At 45.7% G+C, this 19,224-nt stretch overlaps 1 protein-coding gene and 1 pseudogene across 2 annotated transcripts; one reads left to right on the forward strand and one right to left on the reverse strand.

Annotated features, from left to right (window-relative positions):
- Nucleotides 1–3,449: 3,449 nt before the first annotated feature.
- On the reverse strand, nucleotides 3,450–10,482 carry LOC136526496 (phenolic glucoside malonyltransferase 1-like; annotated as a pseudogene).
- Nucleotides 10,483–11,750: 1,268 nt separating this feature from the next.
- LOC136528079 (EH domain-containing protein 1-like) lies at nucleotides 11,751–16,986 on the forward strand. Of its 2 annotated transcripts, XM_066520984.1 has the most exons (16): nucleotides 11,751–11,926; nucleotides 12,026–12,105; nucleotides 12,207–12,275; nucleotides 12,374–12,431; nucleotides 12,518–12,570; nucleotides 12,663–12,705; nucleotides 12,783–12,844; nucleotides 13,361–13,474; nucleotides 13,636–13,738; nucleotides 13,829–13,878; nucleotides 14,929–15,057; nucleotides 15,136–15,387; nucleotides 15,485–15,564; nucleotides 15,822–15,948; nucleotides 16,038–16,181; nucleotides 16,591–16,986. In XM_066520984.1, exons 1-16 carry the CDS (start codon nucleotides 11,842–11,844, stop codon nucleotides 16,771–16,773), a joined length of 1,632 nt encoding a protein of 543 aa, XP_066377081.1. In that variant the 5' UTR covers nucleotides 11,751–11,841; the 3' UTR covers nucleotides 16,774–16,986. The 2 variants fall into 2 exon arrangements, with proteins under 2 accessions (XP_066377081.1, XP_066377080.1); XM_066520983.1 differs by having other exon boundaries at nucleotides 13,636–13,878.
- Nucleotides 16,987–19,224: the final 2,238 nt, after the last annotated feature.

Below are 19,224 nucleotides of genomic sequence, written 5' to 3' on the forward strand. Positions count from 1 at the left end.
TGCGCGGATTCGTGATGCGTGGCGCTCATTAGGCTTCGCTGCGTTCGGTTAGCTGGGAATAGGCCCAGAATGCGCCTCCAGCTCTTTATAGTTTTACAAATTAGTGAACCATTCGATATATTCGATTAGTCTGGATTTGCCTTCAAGAATCATTTCAGGAATAGTTTCAGAGAGCAGTCCCTGCTAACTGAACAGGACCTCCCTAGGAACTATTCCGGCTAGGAATCGTTCTCAGGGAACCGAACGAGGTCTTACAGTGTCTGCACGTGAATAAAGCATCAGAATGTCATACTAGTAATCTACCAGAAACTTATCTTTCGATGGAGGCAACAACATTTTTAAGGATTCTGTATTTCTCATGAATGTCTAGATGTCCAGCCATCTCAAGAAAATGTAGTATTAGTGGTGATGTTGGATAATAAACACCAAACAACACAATGGTAGAATTATAGGACTGTTCAAGGCATTACAAATTTTCTTCAGCAACATAGTTGTGTGTTTGTTAAAAATGGATGACCATTAACCAAACGAGGGTTTATAGTGATAAATACAGAAAAAGGGGCCTTATATGGCCTGAGATGCTTAAGCATTACATACGGAAAAACTTCGACGCGGGCGTCCGTCCACTCGCAACCGTTCTGACGCGGCTTCCCAGTTCCCACTCCGCCTTGCCTGCCTCTCTCCAGAAAAAAATCCTCGCTCCGTCTCGCGCTCCCCATCTCCTGGCCTCTCTCGTGTCCGCTGGCAGCAACGGAGCCCCGTACCGCCACCGCTACCTCCTTCCTCCACCCAAGCCGATCACACCGCCTCCTCCCTCAGTTCGCGCAGCGCCTGCCTGCCTCTTCCCCAACCTAGCGTCGTCGGGACGCCTCACCGCCATGGGCCTCAAGTCGTCCCCGGCTGAGCCAAGGGCACCCATGGTCGCGGCCATTGCTGGTGGTGCTCGCGTGTCACCGCTCGCCGCTGGTCCCACCCTGACGGCCAAAATCGACCGGTCCCGGGCTCTTCCCTCTATGTTGCAAACATATGTTTCAATTGTTTTAAATGTTTCAGAGGTATATTACAAGTGTTTCATATGAATGTTGCAAAAGTAGATCGGGATGTTGCATATGTTGCAATGACTATACACATATGTTGCAAGAGTCCGTTTCAAATGTTTCATCTATTTTTTTCAGACGTATGTTGCAAGTGTTTTATTTGGATGTTGCATATGTTTCACGCATATGTTGCAAGTGTTTTTATCTTGATGCTGCATATGTTTTTGCAATGTTTTTTCAAGTGTTTTCAGGTGTTTTTGTAAATATTTCAGACGCATGTTTTAAGTGTTTCATCTGTGTTGAGACATATGTTGCAAATATTTCATCCGGATGCTTCAAAAGTGGATCAGGTGTTGCACATGTTGTAATGTGACTTACTTGCTACAGCCACCTACTGCAGTTGCCGGAGCGCCGTGCATGCGTGTGGGAAGCGGAGCGCTACGCGGCGGCAGGCAGTCTCGCCTGGCGCGGGCTTGCAGCAACCGCGGGTGTCCGTACGGACGTCCGGGCGCTAGTACTGTTCTGATGAATAAGTTGTATCTAATAATATAATATCCATGTCCAAACTTAGTTGTAGTCTATATACGAGCACGAGTCTACGAATTGACTCAGGATCGGTCCTTGCAACACAACTGGAATGAGTAGGTTTTCGGGTGCTTATTATATCAACAGATCTCAAGTTTTAATTATGCTCAGGACCGGAACCTAGAAGGCGATGTCTCGGCAACCCTGTGACAATGATGGTGCGGCCGGGGACATATAAAAGGGGCAATTATGTATTTGGCACTGGAATAAATCAGTCTTCTTTATTTAGCACTAAAAAATTTGAACTTTTTTATTTGGCATCGAATTAAAAAAATTTTCTGTAAATGGCACTACTATCTATTTAGTGCATTCATCCATCAGTTGACTGCGTTGAAATGTCATATTTGTTTCAGAAATACCAAAATACCCCTCTGTACTCGCTCGTGGCTATACCTGACGGCCATCCCGAACGCCTATGGCTATACAAAACAAAGCAAAGCTGACGGCCCTGATGTCATCCCGAACATCATCGCGAGCAAAGCAAAGCAATGACCGTTTTCCATGCCCTGATGTCCGTAGTCCGTACATGCCAGGAATAAGAAAACGGGGGCTTCTCCGTCATCCCGAACGCCTTGCCGAACCTGACAGCCAGGTGGCCGAGGCCTCCGAGCCCCACGAACGCCCAGGTGCTTGCCGGGGGCGTTGAGGTACTGCACCAGCGGGCTGAACTCGGTGACGCCCGCGCACAGCAGCGGGCGGTAGGCTGGACGGGACCCGCACCACATAGTGCTCACGGACGACGAGGACGTTGGAGAAACCCCTGGGTTGTGGCGCCGCCATCGTCCAAGCCCACGCCGTTGGAGGTTGGCACGAGCTGCGGGCAGTAGCTCTCGTACCCCTTGCTGCAGCTGTCGCAGCTGCAGCACGAGTCGACGAAGCAGCTGCGGCGACGCGGGGGACGCGACGGGGCGAGGAGGAGGACGTCGTCGAGCAGCTTCTCTGTCCAGAGATGACGCGATGGCGCTAGAGCTCGACGCGACGCCAGGCGTGGGACGAGCGGCGGCTGTGCTGCGCAAAACACGGCCACTCTTGCGTGCAGCAGCAGCACATGGGTGAGCTGAGCTCACGGCCTGGGCAGCGTGCGGAGGACGCGGTCGGCGTGCTGCTGCTGCTCGCCCACATGACTGTACTACATGACGTCGGAGCTCCAAGACCGACGTGCTGCTACTTGGCCGTATGGCTGTCATGAACCATGCATCCTTATCTGTGGCCGAGATGAAAGGAAAAGTGAGGGGCATAATCTGTACCTGTTATTACCAATTTGAAATTTATTAATTATTTATTTGCAGTCTTCAATTATAAAAAATCCACATTTTAGTTTAAAGTATATTTATGATATTTATGATTTTCTTATTTGACAATCTATCTATTTATTTTTTCCCTATTTAGCACCATGGACTTTTGCTACAGTCAAGGGTATTTAAGTCATTTTGCTAGCCACTTGACACCGTTAATGGTCTAAATGGACGGCAGTGCCATTTACGAAAGAAAATTTCAACTTGATACTAGATAAGGAAGTTCAAATTTTCTAGTGACAAATATGAAAGACCGATTTATTTTAGTGCCAAATACATAATTCTCTCCATATAAAATGCACGAGATGCATGCACGGCGTGCGAATTGTCGTGCATGTGCGCATGGAGTCGGTCCTTGCACGTGCTCATGGATGGCCACTAAAAACCAACACACTTATACAACACTGGCACATTAAATATCAATGTATTAATTACTTTGTAACACTAATTATTTTGCAGTGGCAATTTTTATTACAAATTACAAATTAAATTTCCATCACACCATGATTCCGTAAAAGACCAGTCGTCGCTCTCATGTCCTCTGGTGGAGCCACGCGATAGCATCCACGAAGCACTTCGTGTACCTCTCCATGGCAGCCGGCTCCAGAGAGACACCCACCTCTATCCCGCCGTCGCCATCCCGGCTCTCCGCCACCGCCACTGCGCCCGTCCTGGCCACGGACACGACATCCACCTTCGCCGGCCGGCCGAATCCAAAGTCCAGGTCGTAGACGTGGAACCTCGGCGATCCGGCCACGGTCAGTAAACCCATCGGGACTAGCTCCCTGAGGCGGTCCATCCACGCATCCATGCTTGACGTCCCGATGTCGCGCACAGCTTCGTCGATGGAGGAGGCGACGGCGGCGCACGCGCTCAAGAGCCCGCCTGCGCCGCCCGCGGCCAGCTCGTCCTTTGGTGCCAGCGGGAACGCTGGGCCGACGCAGTTGCCCAGGTACTTGTCTGGCAGCGGTGGTCGACGGGGAAGGCCATGTAGGCCATCGGGCCCTCTCCTGCGCCGCCGCCGCCGCTGCTCTCCTTTGTTAGGATCGATGTGAGTACCTTTCTGTGTTTCACCCGTAGATCCGTAGTTAGGCTCCACGACCTTGCGGAGCTTCACCGCAACGACAGCGTGGACGCCGATGCCGCCCTCTGTGACCGTAGGATCAGGAAAGCTCCTTTGCGTTTCTCCTTTGCGGCACAGCAACGTAGACGCCGGTGCCGCGGTGTAGTAGGAGTCATCCAGCGCGGTGGAGAGAAGTCCAGTGGCGCCGGCGGTGACCCTGCAGAGGCGCGACGGTAGTGGTGGTGGCGGGCTCATCCCGTCGCTGGCAGCACGCTTTAGGATCGGATTGGGGTTTCTCTTTCGGTGGGTGTGGCGGCTCTGGTCAACCTCGTAGTCCGAGCCCTCACCCCCACATTCCTTTTATGTGTGCCGTGCGATAGGGGCCCTCCAACCGAGTTAGGGTTAGGCTCCCCCGATCAGGGAGCAGAGATAGGGCCCAATAGGCCGTTGGGCCTAGGTGGAGATCAACTAACATTCTCCCCCTTGATCTCATTCCATCTTTCACTTTCATATCATTTGCTTTTGTTCATTCCATTACAGATTAGGTCATAGAGCATGTCTCATCGTCACGGTCCATTGCCGATAGACTTAACAGCTACAACTCACTACTCTGTTCTGAAATAGATACTTATCTTTGGGCCTTCTTTTGTCCAGGAATATTTTAGGCTTTCCCTTAAATCCAAGCTAGCTACATGTTCTCTGAACACCATGTCCTCTGAATATGTTGGATGGTAAGCCTTTTGTAAGCGGATCCGCGAGCATCATTTCTGTTCTTATATGCTCAAGACTTATGACTTGATCCCGGACTTAATCTTTCACAACATAATACTCTATGTCAATGTGTTTGGCAGCACCACTTGACTTATGTTGTGAGCATACTGTACTGCCAGATTATAATCGCAGTATTACTTTAAGTGGTCTATAGATGTCGTCAACCACCTTCAAACCGGGTATGAACTTTGTTAGTTAGTTCACCTGCCCGTTGCCTCATAACACGCTACAAACCGTCATACATTGTGGACGATGTAGTGATAATTTGCTTTGAGCTTTTCCATGAAATAGCTCCCCTTTGCGAGATGATAGAAAATCCACGTCTGGATATGCATTCACTCTCGCATAATCAGAATCTGAATATCCCACCATGTGAAGTCAATCAGATCTTCTATACGTCATCATGAGGCCTTTCATTCCTTGCAAATAATGCAAGACTTTCTTTACTAATTTCAGTGTTCTATTCCAGAATTGCTCTGGAATCTGCTAAGTAAAACCCGGTAACAAATGCCAAGTCAGGGCGCGTACATACTTGAGCATGTTGCAAGCTTCCGACAGCTGAAGCATATGGAACCACTTTCACTTTATCGATTGAGCTCACATTGGTTCCTGGGGCATTTAAAATCCCCATATCTGTCGCCCTTGACAATAGGAGCAGGTGAAGGACTACATTTGTGCATACTGAATTTCTTTAAGATCTTTTCCATGTATGCCTTTTGTGACAGTCCTTATACCCTTTTTTTCTTCTATCTTGGTGAATCTCGATCCCTAGAACGAATAAGTCTTCACCAAGATCTTTCATATCAAATTTCTTTATCTCCAGTAGTAGACTGACATCACTACTAGCAAGTAAGATATCATCTACATATAGGACAAAGAAGATAAACTTCCCATTCTTAAACTTTGCATAGACACAATTGTCCTCTACATTCTCTTTAAAACCCAAAATTCTTTATTGACTGATCAAACTTCAAGTACTGTCGTCTTGAAGCTTGCTTTAATCTATAAAAGGATTTCTTTAGGCGGCATCCCATTCGTTCTTTTTCTTCCATGACAAAATCTTTCGGTTGTGCCATGTAAACATTTTCCTCCAAGTTTCCGTTGAGAAATGCCGTCTTTACATCCATCTGATGTAATTTTCAATCGTAATGTGCCACTAATGCCATTATGATTCTGAAGGAAACTTTACATGAGACTGGAGAATAGGTCTCATTATAATCAATCCCTTCTCGCACTTTATATTTCTCTATATTCCTTTGAGAGCCAATTTTTATTCTGTAGACCTATTTATAGCCTACTGTTTTGACTCCTTTAGGAATTATTTCTAAATCCCAAACTTTATTGACATTCATCGATTTCATTTCATCTTCCATGGCCTCAAGCCACTTTGATGAATGATCACTTCTCATGGCTTCTTCAAATAAGGTGGGATCATCCTCCATTTGAAATTACTTAGTGTTATACACTTCATAATCAGCAGAAATAGCTGATTTTCTAACTCTTTGAGACCTTCTAGGGACCTCCACATTTGGCACAACTTTTGTTTGAGACTCTTGTTGCTCCCCCTCATGTGTGGCAATAGGTTCTATAGGATCCTGTAGAACAGGTTCCTCATCATCATTCATTGTTGCCACAGGTGGGATAACAACAGGTGCTGGCACCACAGTATCTAGCACTGTCGGTGCAGCTATAGCAGGTAGTGAGAAAAATGGCTCATGAATCATTGGAGTGGACGCATACACCCGCTCCACTTCAAGGACAATTTCTTGAGCTACCATGCTCCCCCTCATCTTTTCATCCTCTAGGAAAACAGCGTGTCTCGTTTCCACAAACTTTGTATGTCTCTCTAGACAGTGGAAAACGAAAACCTTTTGACTTTTCTGTGTTGCCAATGAAATGGCACCTTACTGTTTTGGGATCTAACTTCTCAATGTTTGGGTTAAATACTGTAGCCTCAGCAGAGCTCCCCCCCCCCCACACACAAGTGGTTTAGTGAGGGTACATTTTCTATCCACAACTCGTACGGTGTTCTGGGCACCGATTTACTTGATACTCTTTTGAGAATATGAATGAGGTTTTTAACGCCTCCATTCACAGGCTCAACTGTAAGGTGGAGTAACTTATCATACTGCCCACCATATCCATCAGGGTACGATTGATTCTTTTAGCTACTTTATTCTGCTGAGGTTCACCCGGTATAGAATACTGGGCTACTATGCTATTCTTTTAGGGTATGCCGACCGTAGTACTCCTCCACGGTCAGACCTGACTATCTTAATCTTTAATATCTTAAATTTATCCAATATATCTTTTCTTTCTTTGATTGGATAAATATAGCCATAATGGGAGTAATCATCTGTGAATGTTATGAACGAATCATAACCATCCACACTGTTTACAGGAAAGCTGATCACAGATGTCTATGTGAATAATCTATAAAATTCCTGCGCTTCTTTTGTCATCTTTCTTAATCTTCTTTACATATTTTTTCTTTTATGCATTCTCTGCATTGTTCTAAATCTGAGAGCTCTAATGGAGGAAGAATAGCATTCTTAACTTGTCTTTCTATTCTCCCCCTCGAAATATGGCCTAAACGACATTGCCATAATTTCGACAACGCATCGTGAGCTCTCTTATGCCACCACTTCAGCTGAGTAGCATATGTCTTTGAAGAGCCAGTGAACTGACTCTTTATTTTATCGAGGTACTCAGTGACCGTGTCACATTCTAGGATTAAGCCCACAATTGCGGGTTCAATTATGTTCTTTATCACAGCTAAACATTTCTTGCTGGCAGTGACCCACTTTCTATGCTCAAAAGCCATAGGATATCTTTTGGAATTCAAAATCCTTTTCTTTAGTTGCCCAAGTGGCATCATTCTCTTTTGTCTCCCTCATCGGTGCCACAATCTCAGTGGAACACGGTGAGGTGACTACCCAGTCTACCTTAGACAGGATGAAAACTAGATCATAATTTTTCTTAACATAAAAATAACATCATTTGCATGCCTTGATTCCAACGTTGGTCAAAATCAAAACATACAATTATTCTTATACACTAATTCTACATCACCGTTGGGCAGAAATAGAATTAATGCATAAATCTTTAACTTTCACAAGTGTTCTTACACACTAATTCTACATCACCGTTGGGCAGAAGTAGAATTAATGCATAAATCATTAAAATTAACATCTGTTCTTATGCACTAATTCTACATCACCGTTGGCCAGAAGTAGAATTAATGCATAAATCATTAACATTACGATATTGTTATTAACAACGTTGGTCAGAAAACAACAACATCATAATCATATCAAAACTCTTTTTCTCCAATTAAATACCACATTGGTTCAAAATAACTGGAGAATCAATAATTTCTTTAGTAGAGGAAAAACTTTCTTTTTCTCCAGTTAAATACCACGTTGGTACAAATTAACTGGAGAATAAACAATTTCTCTAGCTGTGGAAAAACTTCTCCTTTTCTTGAATTTTACCCACAGGGAAAGAATGTATTTTCTATTTCCTTTAATCTATTAATCAATTTCCAGGAAATAAACATTTACTGGAAAAAATTTCTTTTTCTTGAATTTTACCCACAGGGAAAAATTACATTTTCTATTTTTCTTTTGAACCATTTATTCATTTTCCAGAAATAAATATTTGCTGGAAATAGAAAAAAGGAAAAACTCATTCTTTTCTGTACTGTTCTTTCGGCCCAAAACAGCAAGGCAGCCCACGGTCTATGGCCGTACACGCCCTTCCCGCGCGCCCCCCGCGCCCAGGGCGCAACCTGGGCTTGGGCCGGGAATTCAGCCTGGCGCGCGCACCCGCCTGGGCCGGATTTGGCCCAACAGCGCTCCGCCGTCGGATCACATCCGATGGTCGCCCGGCCGTCTCGCTCGATCAAAAGCAACCCGACCGGCCGCGTCGGCCGAAACCCTAGCCCATTCGGTCTTCTGCCTCTCTCTCTTCGCTGCTCTTCTTTCTTTCTCCATAGCACAACAGCGCCGCCACAGCGAGACACCAAGAGCCAGCGAAGGCAGTGGAGCGGGCAGACATGGTGCCATCGCCGGCCCCCTCGTCGGCGTGCGTGCTCCCCGATGGGTGAGCACGCCGCCGTCGAGCGGCCTGGCCACAGTGCCCCCGTTTGCCGAGCCCGGCGAGCAGCAGCCCCGGTTCGGCCTTTCTTCGGTTTCTTCTCCCTTCCCTTTCTTATTCCCCTATTTCTTTTCGATTTGGTTCTTCTCTCATCCGAACTGATGTGGGGAATGGGGTTAGGGTTAGGGTTTCTTTTCTTTTTAGGGTTTGATTCCGATTGGGATGAGGGGGTTAGTCTTTCTGTTTTCTTTTGATTTCTTTTCCTTTTCGGAGTTCATCCGAATCTCTTCCCTTCTTCCCCTTTTCTTTCTCCGATTTGGACTGATCTACCGGAGTTCGCGCGCGCCAGGCTACCTAGCCCGGCGGCTCTGTCTCTCTCTCGTCGGCCATGGATTTGGTCGACGGCAGTGACAGGACGGCCAGGCTCCAGGTAGGTAGCCTCATGACCGTCCTCTTTCTCTTGTACGGTTAGGGTTCGAGTTCCGTCCCGATCCGATCTGGATCGGGCATTTTCTTTGTTTTTCAATCTAAAACCCTAGATCTACACCCTAGGCTGACGAACTGCTAGGGTTCTTTGTTGAAACCGTGTCCACTTTTCCCGTACCCGATCTAGGGTTAGGGTTACACAGAGTGAACCTGGCTCTGGTACCATTGTTAGAATCGATGTGAGTACCTTTCTGTGTTTCACCCGTAGATCCGTAGTTAGGCTCCACGACCTTGCGGAGCTTCACCGCAATGACAGCGTGGACGCCGATGCCGCCCTCTGTGACCGTAGGATCGGGAAAGCTCCTTTGCGTTTCTCCTTTGCGGCACAGCAACGTAGACGCCGGTGCCGCGGTGTAGTAGGAGTCGTCCAGCGCGGTGGAGAGAAGTCCAGTGGCGCCGGCGGTGACCCTGCAGAGGCGCGACGGTAGTGGTGGTGGCGGGCTCATCCCATCGCTGGCAGCACGCTTTAGGATCGGATTAGGGTTTCTCTTTCGATGGGTGTGGCGGCTCCGGTCAACCTCGTAGTCCGAGCCCTCACCCCCACATTCCTTTTATGTGTGCCGTGCGACAGGGGCCCTCCAACCGAGTTAGGGTTGGGCTCTCCCGATCAGGGAGCAGAGATAGGGCCCATAGGCCTATTGGTGGAGATCAACTAACATCCTTGGCTCGCTGGTAGCACGACCAGACGAGGCCGAAGGTGGCAACGAGAGAGGAGCACCGGGGCGACACGATGCCGCGCCGCGCAGCCTCGTCGGCCACGGCATCCTTGACGCGCTCGGCGCTTCAGGTCGTCCTTGGACAGCGTGAACGTGGCGAAGAGCTGGTCGGCGGACATCTTGACGAACTGATACTCTTCACTGCTCGGCGCCGTCTGGACAAAGACGTCGTACAGGCACCGTGGGTCGGCGAGGAGAGTCCGGTCGATGACAGGCGGCGGCAGCGGCGCTTCGGCGCCGCCGCCTCTGCAGGCGGCCGCCCAGGTGTGTAGGAAGTGCGTGGAGCCCGAGCCGTCGCAGGCGGCGTGGTGCACGGTGACGCCGATGGCGAGGCCTCGGCGCGCCGGAAGGAGCGTGGCCTGAACGGCGAGCAGCCTGCCGCCCCCCGGCAGCGGCGACACGAGCGCGGCGATCTTTATTCTTCCACGCATCCTTCCGATTGGTCCATGAATACGCGCGTATATATCGTCCCAATCAGGTCGATTTTCTCAAGTGCGAAAAGATTGAGAATTGAGATAGGGAATTGTTGGAGAGCAGTTTTTTTTAATCTTGCCAAAGGATCAAGATTTTTTTTAGACAAAAGAAGAATGGTATTAGATAATAGTTAGGTACACCAACACATTACAAAAGCATTCTGAAATACACTACATATATCAAAAACATATTTTCGTCTAAACTGTACCCACGCTGTGAATAGTTTAAACTCTCAAAACAAAACCTGTATGACGCTTCGTATAAATGATCGCACAAGCAAACACTATGTAAAAGGTCTGATAACATATGCCTAACGAACGACGGCCAACGTTCCTGCATGCGGAGTTGAGAAACTTCTTCTTTCTTGTATCTTCCTTCTTCTTCTTTAGGAAGACTGATCTGAAAATTATTCTCCCTAGTTCTTCATTATGGCCAGATCTAATCACGACAAGATTAGGAGTGAGTTTTGAAAACTCTCGGAGATGCTCCAACAAAGTTCATGGCGTTGCTCACTAAAAACGAAAAAAACGAGTAAAACCATTTTAAATTTAACAATGTTTATTAAAAATATTAATGTTTATTTCACACTAAATACATTAGATTTATTATAAGATATATTTCATTGTATACGTATTTTGTATCACTATATACTCAAAATGGTATATGAGGGAGTGTATGTCAATATTTTTTATAAACTTGACCAACATATATATCTGATTTGACTTTGAAATTAGGATAGAACTAAAACAGTACGTCTTTCTTATATCAATTTATAAGATGTTTTGATTTTTTTGATACATTATTTTTACTATACAATTTTTTTCACGAAGATAGCCGAATCTGTGCATAAAAAGTGGGCAATCACAATTCGACAGATTTGGCACATCTGATTTTTTTTTTCCAGATATTACTTTAGCACTACTTTTAACAATATTTTTCTCTTATAACAAATCAGTATAAGTAGATTAAATTTTAGCGAAACGAACAGTCAAACAGGCCCACTACACCCGGGCTGATCGGTCCTCGGAAGAACAGGACACGTAGGATCTGGTCCACTCCCACATCCCATCCGGCCATCTTGCCACGAGCTGGCGCGGCAGCGTCAACGCTTGACGGTTGACGCGTTCGCCAGCCACCTCGCGTGGGTTCGAGCCAAACTCCACGGCCGCACCACCCCCTCGAGTCGATGTTGAACTCGCTCAGGTAGCCCATTTGAAAACTCTGTTCCTGTTTCCACACAGTGAGGCCACGTCGTAGGGTTTTGCTTGCTTCGCCCGGCGGTAAAGCGGAGCGCGGCCACCGCCGCGCGCCCGGCCATGGAGATCGGGCAGTACCCCGCGAGCAGCTGCTCCAAGGAGCACCAGAAGATCTACCAGGAGTGGTTCGCGCTCGCGGACGCAGGTCCGATTCCCCCCTGCTCTGCTCTGTTCCCCCTCGATCCCCAATCCCCTTCCCACTGTTGTTCGCCTGGATGTGGTCTTCTAATCGACGGTGTTGCAGACGGGGATGGCCGCATCACCGGTCCCGACGCGATCAAGTTTTTCGGCATGTCCAAGCTCTCCCGCGCCGACCTCAAGCAGGTGCTGGCTCTCGCTACTAATCCCTTCCTGTTTTGTTCTGCTTGCGGAGCTATTGGTTTTTATATATGTGCCATTTTTGTCCAACCGTGCTGCGATTCAAGGTCTGGGCTATCGCGGACACCAGACGGCAGGGGTACCTGGGTTTCCCTGAATTCATCACGGCGATGCAGGTTTCCCCTCGTCTATTTGATGTTTCTGTTGTGCTCTCTGTTTCCACTAGGTGATTTGGGTTATTGTTCGTTACTAATGGGCTTGTTTCAATTGGCAGCTAGTCTCTCTGGCACAAGCAGGGAATGAGATTACTCAAGATAGCCTTAAACGCGATGGTTGTTGCTAGCCTCCAAATCAAGCCTACTTGATTGCATTATGCTTATTTATTTACTGCTAACAAGTTTAAGGTTATATCTGACAGATTTGGTCAGTTTGAATCCACCTGTGATGGAAGGTTTGGATGCCCTACTTGCGGTAATGCATTACTATGCCCTTACAGTTTTTCTGTATCGAATTTGTGCTTTATCTCAATGCCTTGTAGTAAATATGATGGCAACTGCTTTCAGAAATCTAAGCATTTGGTGAAGCGTGTTGATCCAGAAATGGATGGTAAGTAATGCACTCTTTAACAGGAAATTCATGCTTGGGGGAAATCTATGATACAAACCTTTTTTTTATCCATGCAGGATACCCTCAGGAACAATCCCATTTAACAAACAAATGGTTCAGCTCAAAGTCATCAAAGAAGGTAATACTCATGTAGTCATGTCATCTTCACAATTTTCTTCTGTATGCTCCTAGAATATCGCTCTTGTGAATATCTATTGCATATCAGCACCAAAGGAACTTTTGAGGAAAATTCTGGTATATCCTCATTAGTGAGCATATGTTGATAGATCAGTTATCTGTCTTTTTACGTTAGCAAAAGGAAAAGGCAGCAAGTTTACCTGTTTAGCTTGTGTAAGCTTCTGTAGCTGGTTAACTATTTATTTTAATTGTATCTTGTCTGTTAACGAGCTTGGAAACAATATGATGCATGTAAGTTGTCTAAAAGGAAGCCCACAGTCCACCAAAATGTTTGTAAGACAACATAGCTCTCAGTACTTGTGTTTCTATTATGCATTATTAAGCAACAGAGATATTTTTGTGCCAATATTAAGACCTTTCCCTATATAAAGAAATGCTGTCAGTTGACCCTAGTTTTGTCAATGACACATTTATCATTATTGCTGATCTTTCCTTTTATGGTGTTATATGTAAACAGATACCTCTGACTGCTGTTACTTCTGTCATTGATGGCTTGAAAAAACTTTATATCGAAAAGTTGAAGCCTTTGGAAGTTACATACAAGTTCAATGATTTCGTCTCCCCTTTGCTGGTACATACTGTATTCCCATTTTCTGGATACTTTAGGAAACAGAAATGACTACTTTCCTGTGTAATCTATGCCATCATTATTGTTGTTTCCTTCTCATTTTGTTCAAAATAACTCCCTTTCATGCAGAATATTGTTAATCCTTTTTTTTTTGTGTGTTGCAGACAAGTAGTGATTTTGATGCAAAGCCAATGGTTATGCTCTTAGGTCAATATTCTACTGGTAAAACAACTTTTATCAAGCATCTGCTAAGAACAAGCTATCCAGGTTTTTTTTACCTACCAGATGTACCTTCTATAGTTTCCCAGGTTTGTTCAAGTAACATGCTGTCTGACAGTTTATGTTTTGCATTTGCAGGTGCCCATATTGGACCAGAGCCAACAACAGACAGATTTGTAGTTGTCATGGTAAACTGAACAAAACTTAGGATTTCTCTTTGTAGGTATAATAGGTGCATCAAATGATTTAAACTTCTTATTATGATTTGTGAAGTAATTTTAGTTGAAATGATGAACGGATGAAGCAATCCAACATTTTTCTCAAAACTTTGGATAGGGAATTTACATCGTTAGTTACCTATGGGATCCCTCCTAAGATGTTGGCTTTACAGATTTTAGAATCACATAGTAGTTGATAGATAATGACACAGATTGGAGTATGACGTTATGCCTTTGAATATCGTCACAGTTTTCTATATATAGTTTGTAAAATCCTCAAGAGCATGTAAAGAGTTTTCTACATAGTAAATAGAACTTTAAGGGTATAGGCTGATCTAGGTTCTCTATTTGGTAGAAGTATTAAAAAAATAGTGCTAGTGCTGATGCCATAATTTTCTTAGGTGCTACGGCTCGCAAAATTATCAGTCTGCCATTTCTTTTCTTTTCTTTTTTTTTGGGGGGGGGGGGGGGGGGGGTCTTCCTGTTGCCAACAAGAACTAAAATTAGTGCTTTTGGGATGCATTGCTTGTTCATTTCTATAAGATGTTTGGATCTGATTGTCTTTTTGTGCTTCGTGAAAACACTGTAAATTTTCTGGCTGACACCTGTTGCGTTGTGATTAGCAGCCTGTACCTTTTTCTCTAAATTTTCTATGAAATGCTGAGCTGCGATTATATCGCCAGCCATCATATTTATGATTGTTTCTGACTCCTTAGGGTTTGTTGGGAATGTTAGCTAATGTAAAAGAAGCATAATGCACACATCTCCAAATCAATATTAAAGTTTAAGTTCATCATTGCTAGATTTATGCAAATTCTTGCTTGTGAAACTGGCAATAGATACTAAGCACCTATTGGCACACTCTTTTTGTCCAATTTCAGTTTTTTCAACCTAGGCCAATGTAACTGCAGTATAAGCAGTATGAATTGCCTGTGTGCCACCTATTACATTACCACATGTTTTATACCTATAATACTTTCCCCTTTCTGTCGCTCCAGTTAACTTATGTATGCTTGCCAGTCAGGACCTGACGAAAGGACTATTCCTGGAAATACTATTGCTGTTCAAGCTGACATGCCTTTTAGCGGTCTTACAACATTTGGGACTGCATTTTTATCCAAGTTTGAGTGCTCTCAGATGCGACATCCAGTAAGATTTAATTTTGATGCAAGTGAAAACCTAAAAGGCATGTAATCTGGAAACTGATACCAAACATTTACCTTGAAGCTGCTAGAGCATATCACATTTGTTGACACACCTGGTGTTCTTTCTGGTGAAAAGCAACGCACGCAACGCAGCTATGATTTCACTGGCGTGACATCATGGTTTGCTGCGAAGTGTGATCTTATTCTTCTTCTGTTTGATCCTCATAAGCTTGATGTCAGCGATGAGTTCAAACGTGTCATTGGATCATTACGTGGACATGATGACAAAATACGTGTAGTTTTGAACAAGGCAGATCAAGTAGACACTCAACAGGTAGTATTTGTGGATCTTTTTGTGTCTTAACTCGTGATGGGACATTTTTCTTTGTTTTGCTCTACATATTAATAGTCCTTTTCTCATTGACATGCAGCTTATGAGAGTTTATGGTGCATTGATGTGGTCTCTTGGGAAAGTATTGAATACACCTGAGGTTTCACGTGTTTATATTGGGTAACTTCTGATACCCTGATCTTCTTTATTTCACTATTTGGTATTTTATGATAGATTACATAAGATCTTCAAATTGTAACTTCAAAATTACTAGTAGAGTATTGATGTATTTCATTTACTTTATTAAAGCTTGACTCGGGTATTACTGGATTTCTCCATTACTTAAACAATAGTATATTTGAATCTTGTTCTGGTATTGACCTTAGATCATTCAAGTGCCTGCAAATCATTCAAGTAACTTCCATGTTTGTTTGTAGATCATTCAATGACAAACCAGTAAATGAATCAGCTGTTGGTCCACTTGGAAAGGAACTATTTGAGAGAGAGCAAGATGATCTCCTTTCTGATCTCAAAGATATCCCCAAGAAAGCCTGTGATCGTCGGGTAATTTTTTTTCTTTTTTCTTTCCATGTGTTTTTTGAGTCCTAACTAATTAGTTTTTGCATATTGACATCAGTATTCTGTGCCTGCAGATCAATGAATTTGTTAAACGTGCTAGAGCTGCCAAGATCCATGCTTATATAATAGGCCATCTAAAGAAGGAGATGCCTACAATGATGGGCAAAGCAAAAGCCCAACAACGACTCATAGACAATCTGCCCGATGAGTTTGCAAAGGTATGTATTTTGAGATTCTGAACTTCTCTAGTCGATATAGGATCATTGTAGATTGAAGAGCCGCAGAGGTCCTTGCTTATGTTGGCAACTTAGGATGGAAGCTTTTGTCTGTCAGATGTCCTCTTACCACTTTTTTTTTTTGGGTTGGCGTATCATGGCCTCGTGGCTTGTTTCACCTAACCAGCTTGCACCTTAAGTTTCGATTATTTTACTACTTTGCGCATTCTAAAATAGTGACAGTAAGAGCTGGTTGAGTTTGCCGATGGTGTGAATTCTGGGCTCTTCCTGTTTCATTTCAGTTACAGTGTCCTCTCTTTTCTTTTACTGGATGTCATGTGAAGCATTCACTTACATATCCTTTCCATATAATTTTCATGCTCTAAGCAACAACTGCTGTCTGGTGGAATAGGTGCAACGGGAATACCATCTTCCATCGGGAGATTTTCCTTATGTGGAGCACTTCAAAGAGGTCTTGAGCGGGTATAGCTTCGACAAGTTCGAGAAGGTCAAGCCCAAGATGATACAGGCCGTGGATGATATGCTTGGATATGACATTCCAGAACTTCTCAAGAACTTCAGGAACCCATACTGAGTGAACCCATACAGGCGGTTGAAGGATGACTTTGATCTGCACCAAAATGAGGGATTGAGTGGGGCATGGATTGATGCTGCCGTCCATAGCTTTGGAATTGTCAGGCGACGATGAATCATCGCGATCAAGGTCCCGTGGGGCGCTCATTGCCATCCATGCTTCGCCATTGTTATATAACTTTATGCATAAGCATCATAGAGCCATTGCTCAAACTTTCACCTAGACATCTGGTCATGTAAAATCGACTAAATAGTGATCTTAAATGAGTATTTATTCGTTTCCTCAAATGACTAAATAGTTTGCATTAAAGAATATACTGCGATGCTCATTGTTTCCTCAAATGAGTATTTATTCGTTTGGAATAGCTGGATAATGTGGTCCTGTCAATTAGTCAGCCCATGAAGAATATTTGGACCACAGTGGGGTGTTGTCCTGAGCATGGCTCCTTGTTTTGCTTTTATGTGAATTTGTTCATGAATGTCATGTATGTTGTGGTACTGCAAACTCCGATGTTGCAAATATATTTTTGAACGATGAACCTTTGAGAAATTAACTCAAAATAAATTTGTCCATCTGAGATTGGAGAATACTGTTGTTTTCTGTCCTGTCCTGATAAGCATTACAATAACAATGTAGATTCGCATGATCCTTGCAAATTTCCTCAATTTGGAGTACAAGTCACACAGACAACATGCCCCAATTAGGGTGGTCTTTCTTTTCCCGAATCAGATGTAGATACTCATTGTCGGGTTCATAAACCCGGGGTCCCTCGTAGACCGGCTTCCACGTCAGAGCTCGGCCCAGGAGGATGACTTTTTTTCTTCTGGACCGGTCCGAAAGTCTAAATTCGACAGACCGGAGCACTCGCTTCAGGCCCTGGCAGCCTTCGGCCCATCTTTCCGACCGGAGCACTAGCTCAGGCTCAGGCCAACTCCGAAACGGCCTCTCCGATCGGAGTGCTAGCGTCAGGTCCCGGCTGCCTTCGCACGGCCTCCGCTCGGAAAGCCTGACCCAAGGGCCGCCTGCAACTCCGACCCCGCGACCAGGGCTCGTGGGAAGCCTGCTCACCGCTCTCCTCCGACCGGCGTACTAAGAGCCGACTGGAGCCATCCGACCGGGGGCTCCCCGTTCGGAAGGAACCAGAAGACGCGCGGAGAAAGACAAGGCATGGCTCACAAGTCAAAACCACTATACCAGAGACCATACCCTGCGCAAAACAGTGCTCTGCAGCCACCCTGACACAAAGTATTGTAGGGACCGCTAGAAACTCCCATATGGTAAGCCCCCCCCCCCCCCGCGTGTCTCTGGACATCGATCGCAGTATGGGCTCCATGATTTGCCATACCGGGTGAACATAGCACGGCTCCTCACATACCACTAGGCATCAAGAAATATTTGCAGGTACCGGCGTCCATCCTTCCTGAAGAAGATAGCTCGACCCCCCGTGCACATGTGACATCCTACAGCGACATCGACAGTATTGGGGGGCGTCAACCATTATCCAGTTTCTATCACCGTAGGCAGCAAGGCTTAGAAATATCTGTACTCTCCCCCTCTCACCTGTAAAGCTATCCCCTTCATCTATAAAAGGGGATGCACCCCCTCCAACTAAGGGAAGATCGACTTCTTCAAGCTCAGACTCACTAGATCGACATCAACACCTTACAACCGTAGGACCACCAAGTTCCGACCGCGACCCTTCCGGTCGGAGCCAACCGAACCTCTTGTATCCCCCCTTCTTCCTCCTTCTCGTTTGTACCCCCACTACAGACTTCGAGCGTCTGGGCTCAGGAATAAAGTCACCGACCGACCCCAACTGGACGTAGGGCATGTTGCCCGAACCAGTATAAATCCTGTGTCATTGAGCGCTAGGTCACCTCCGATCACAACGTACAGCAAAACTATAAATATTTACTAGTTGGTTACTTTCTGCACTGACAGTTGGCGTCGTCCGTGGGGAGGACGCTGTACGTTCAACACTCTTTTGGTCATCGGATGGCCCATTTTTCCGCCACCCCCGCCGTGGCGGGTTCGGGCGATACAATTCGCTTCGGCTCGATGGAATTTCCCGCACTCTCGCCCGTCGGGATGCGGGTTCCACCTATCTTCGAGCCTTCCCAGGCCTTCCGCTTCGGAAGCCTGGATTTCGCCACCGACCGGCTCGGCGTACTCCACCTCTGCGAGGAGACTCGCGACCCGGCACCCGTCGGAGGGACGTCTTCCATCGACTTCGGGACGCGCGACTCCAACGGCTTGGCATCTGCGCTTCATTCCGAGCAAACTCTCTGCTCAAACCCCGCTGTGAGTAATATACATGCTGTTATTTACTTACTACGCTCTATCTTCCGCCAAATACCCGGTTGGTCACCGTTGTCCCCGTCGCAGCCGCCATATGGCCGGTTCCCCTATGGCCTCGCGTCTTCCGCGGACGCATATGCCTGGGGACTCCAA

This window comes from Miscanthus floridulus, chromosome 19, assembly GCF_019320115.1.
Source record: "Miscanthus floridulus cultivar M001 chromosome 19, ASM1932011v1, whole genome shotgun sequence".
NCBI lineage: Eukaryota > Viridiplantae > Streptophyta > Magnoliopsida > Poales > Poaceae > Miscanthus > Miscanthus floridulus.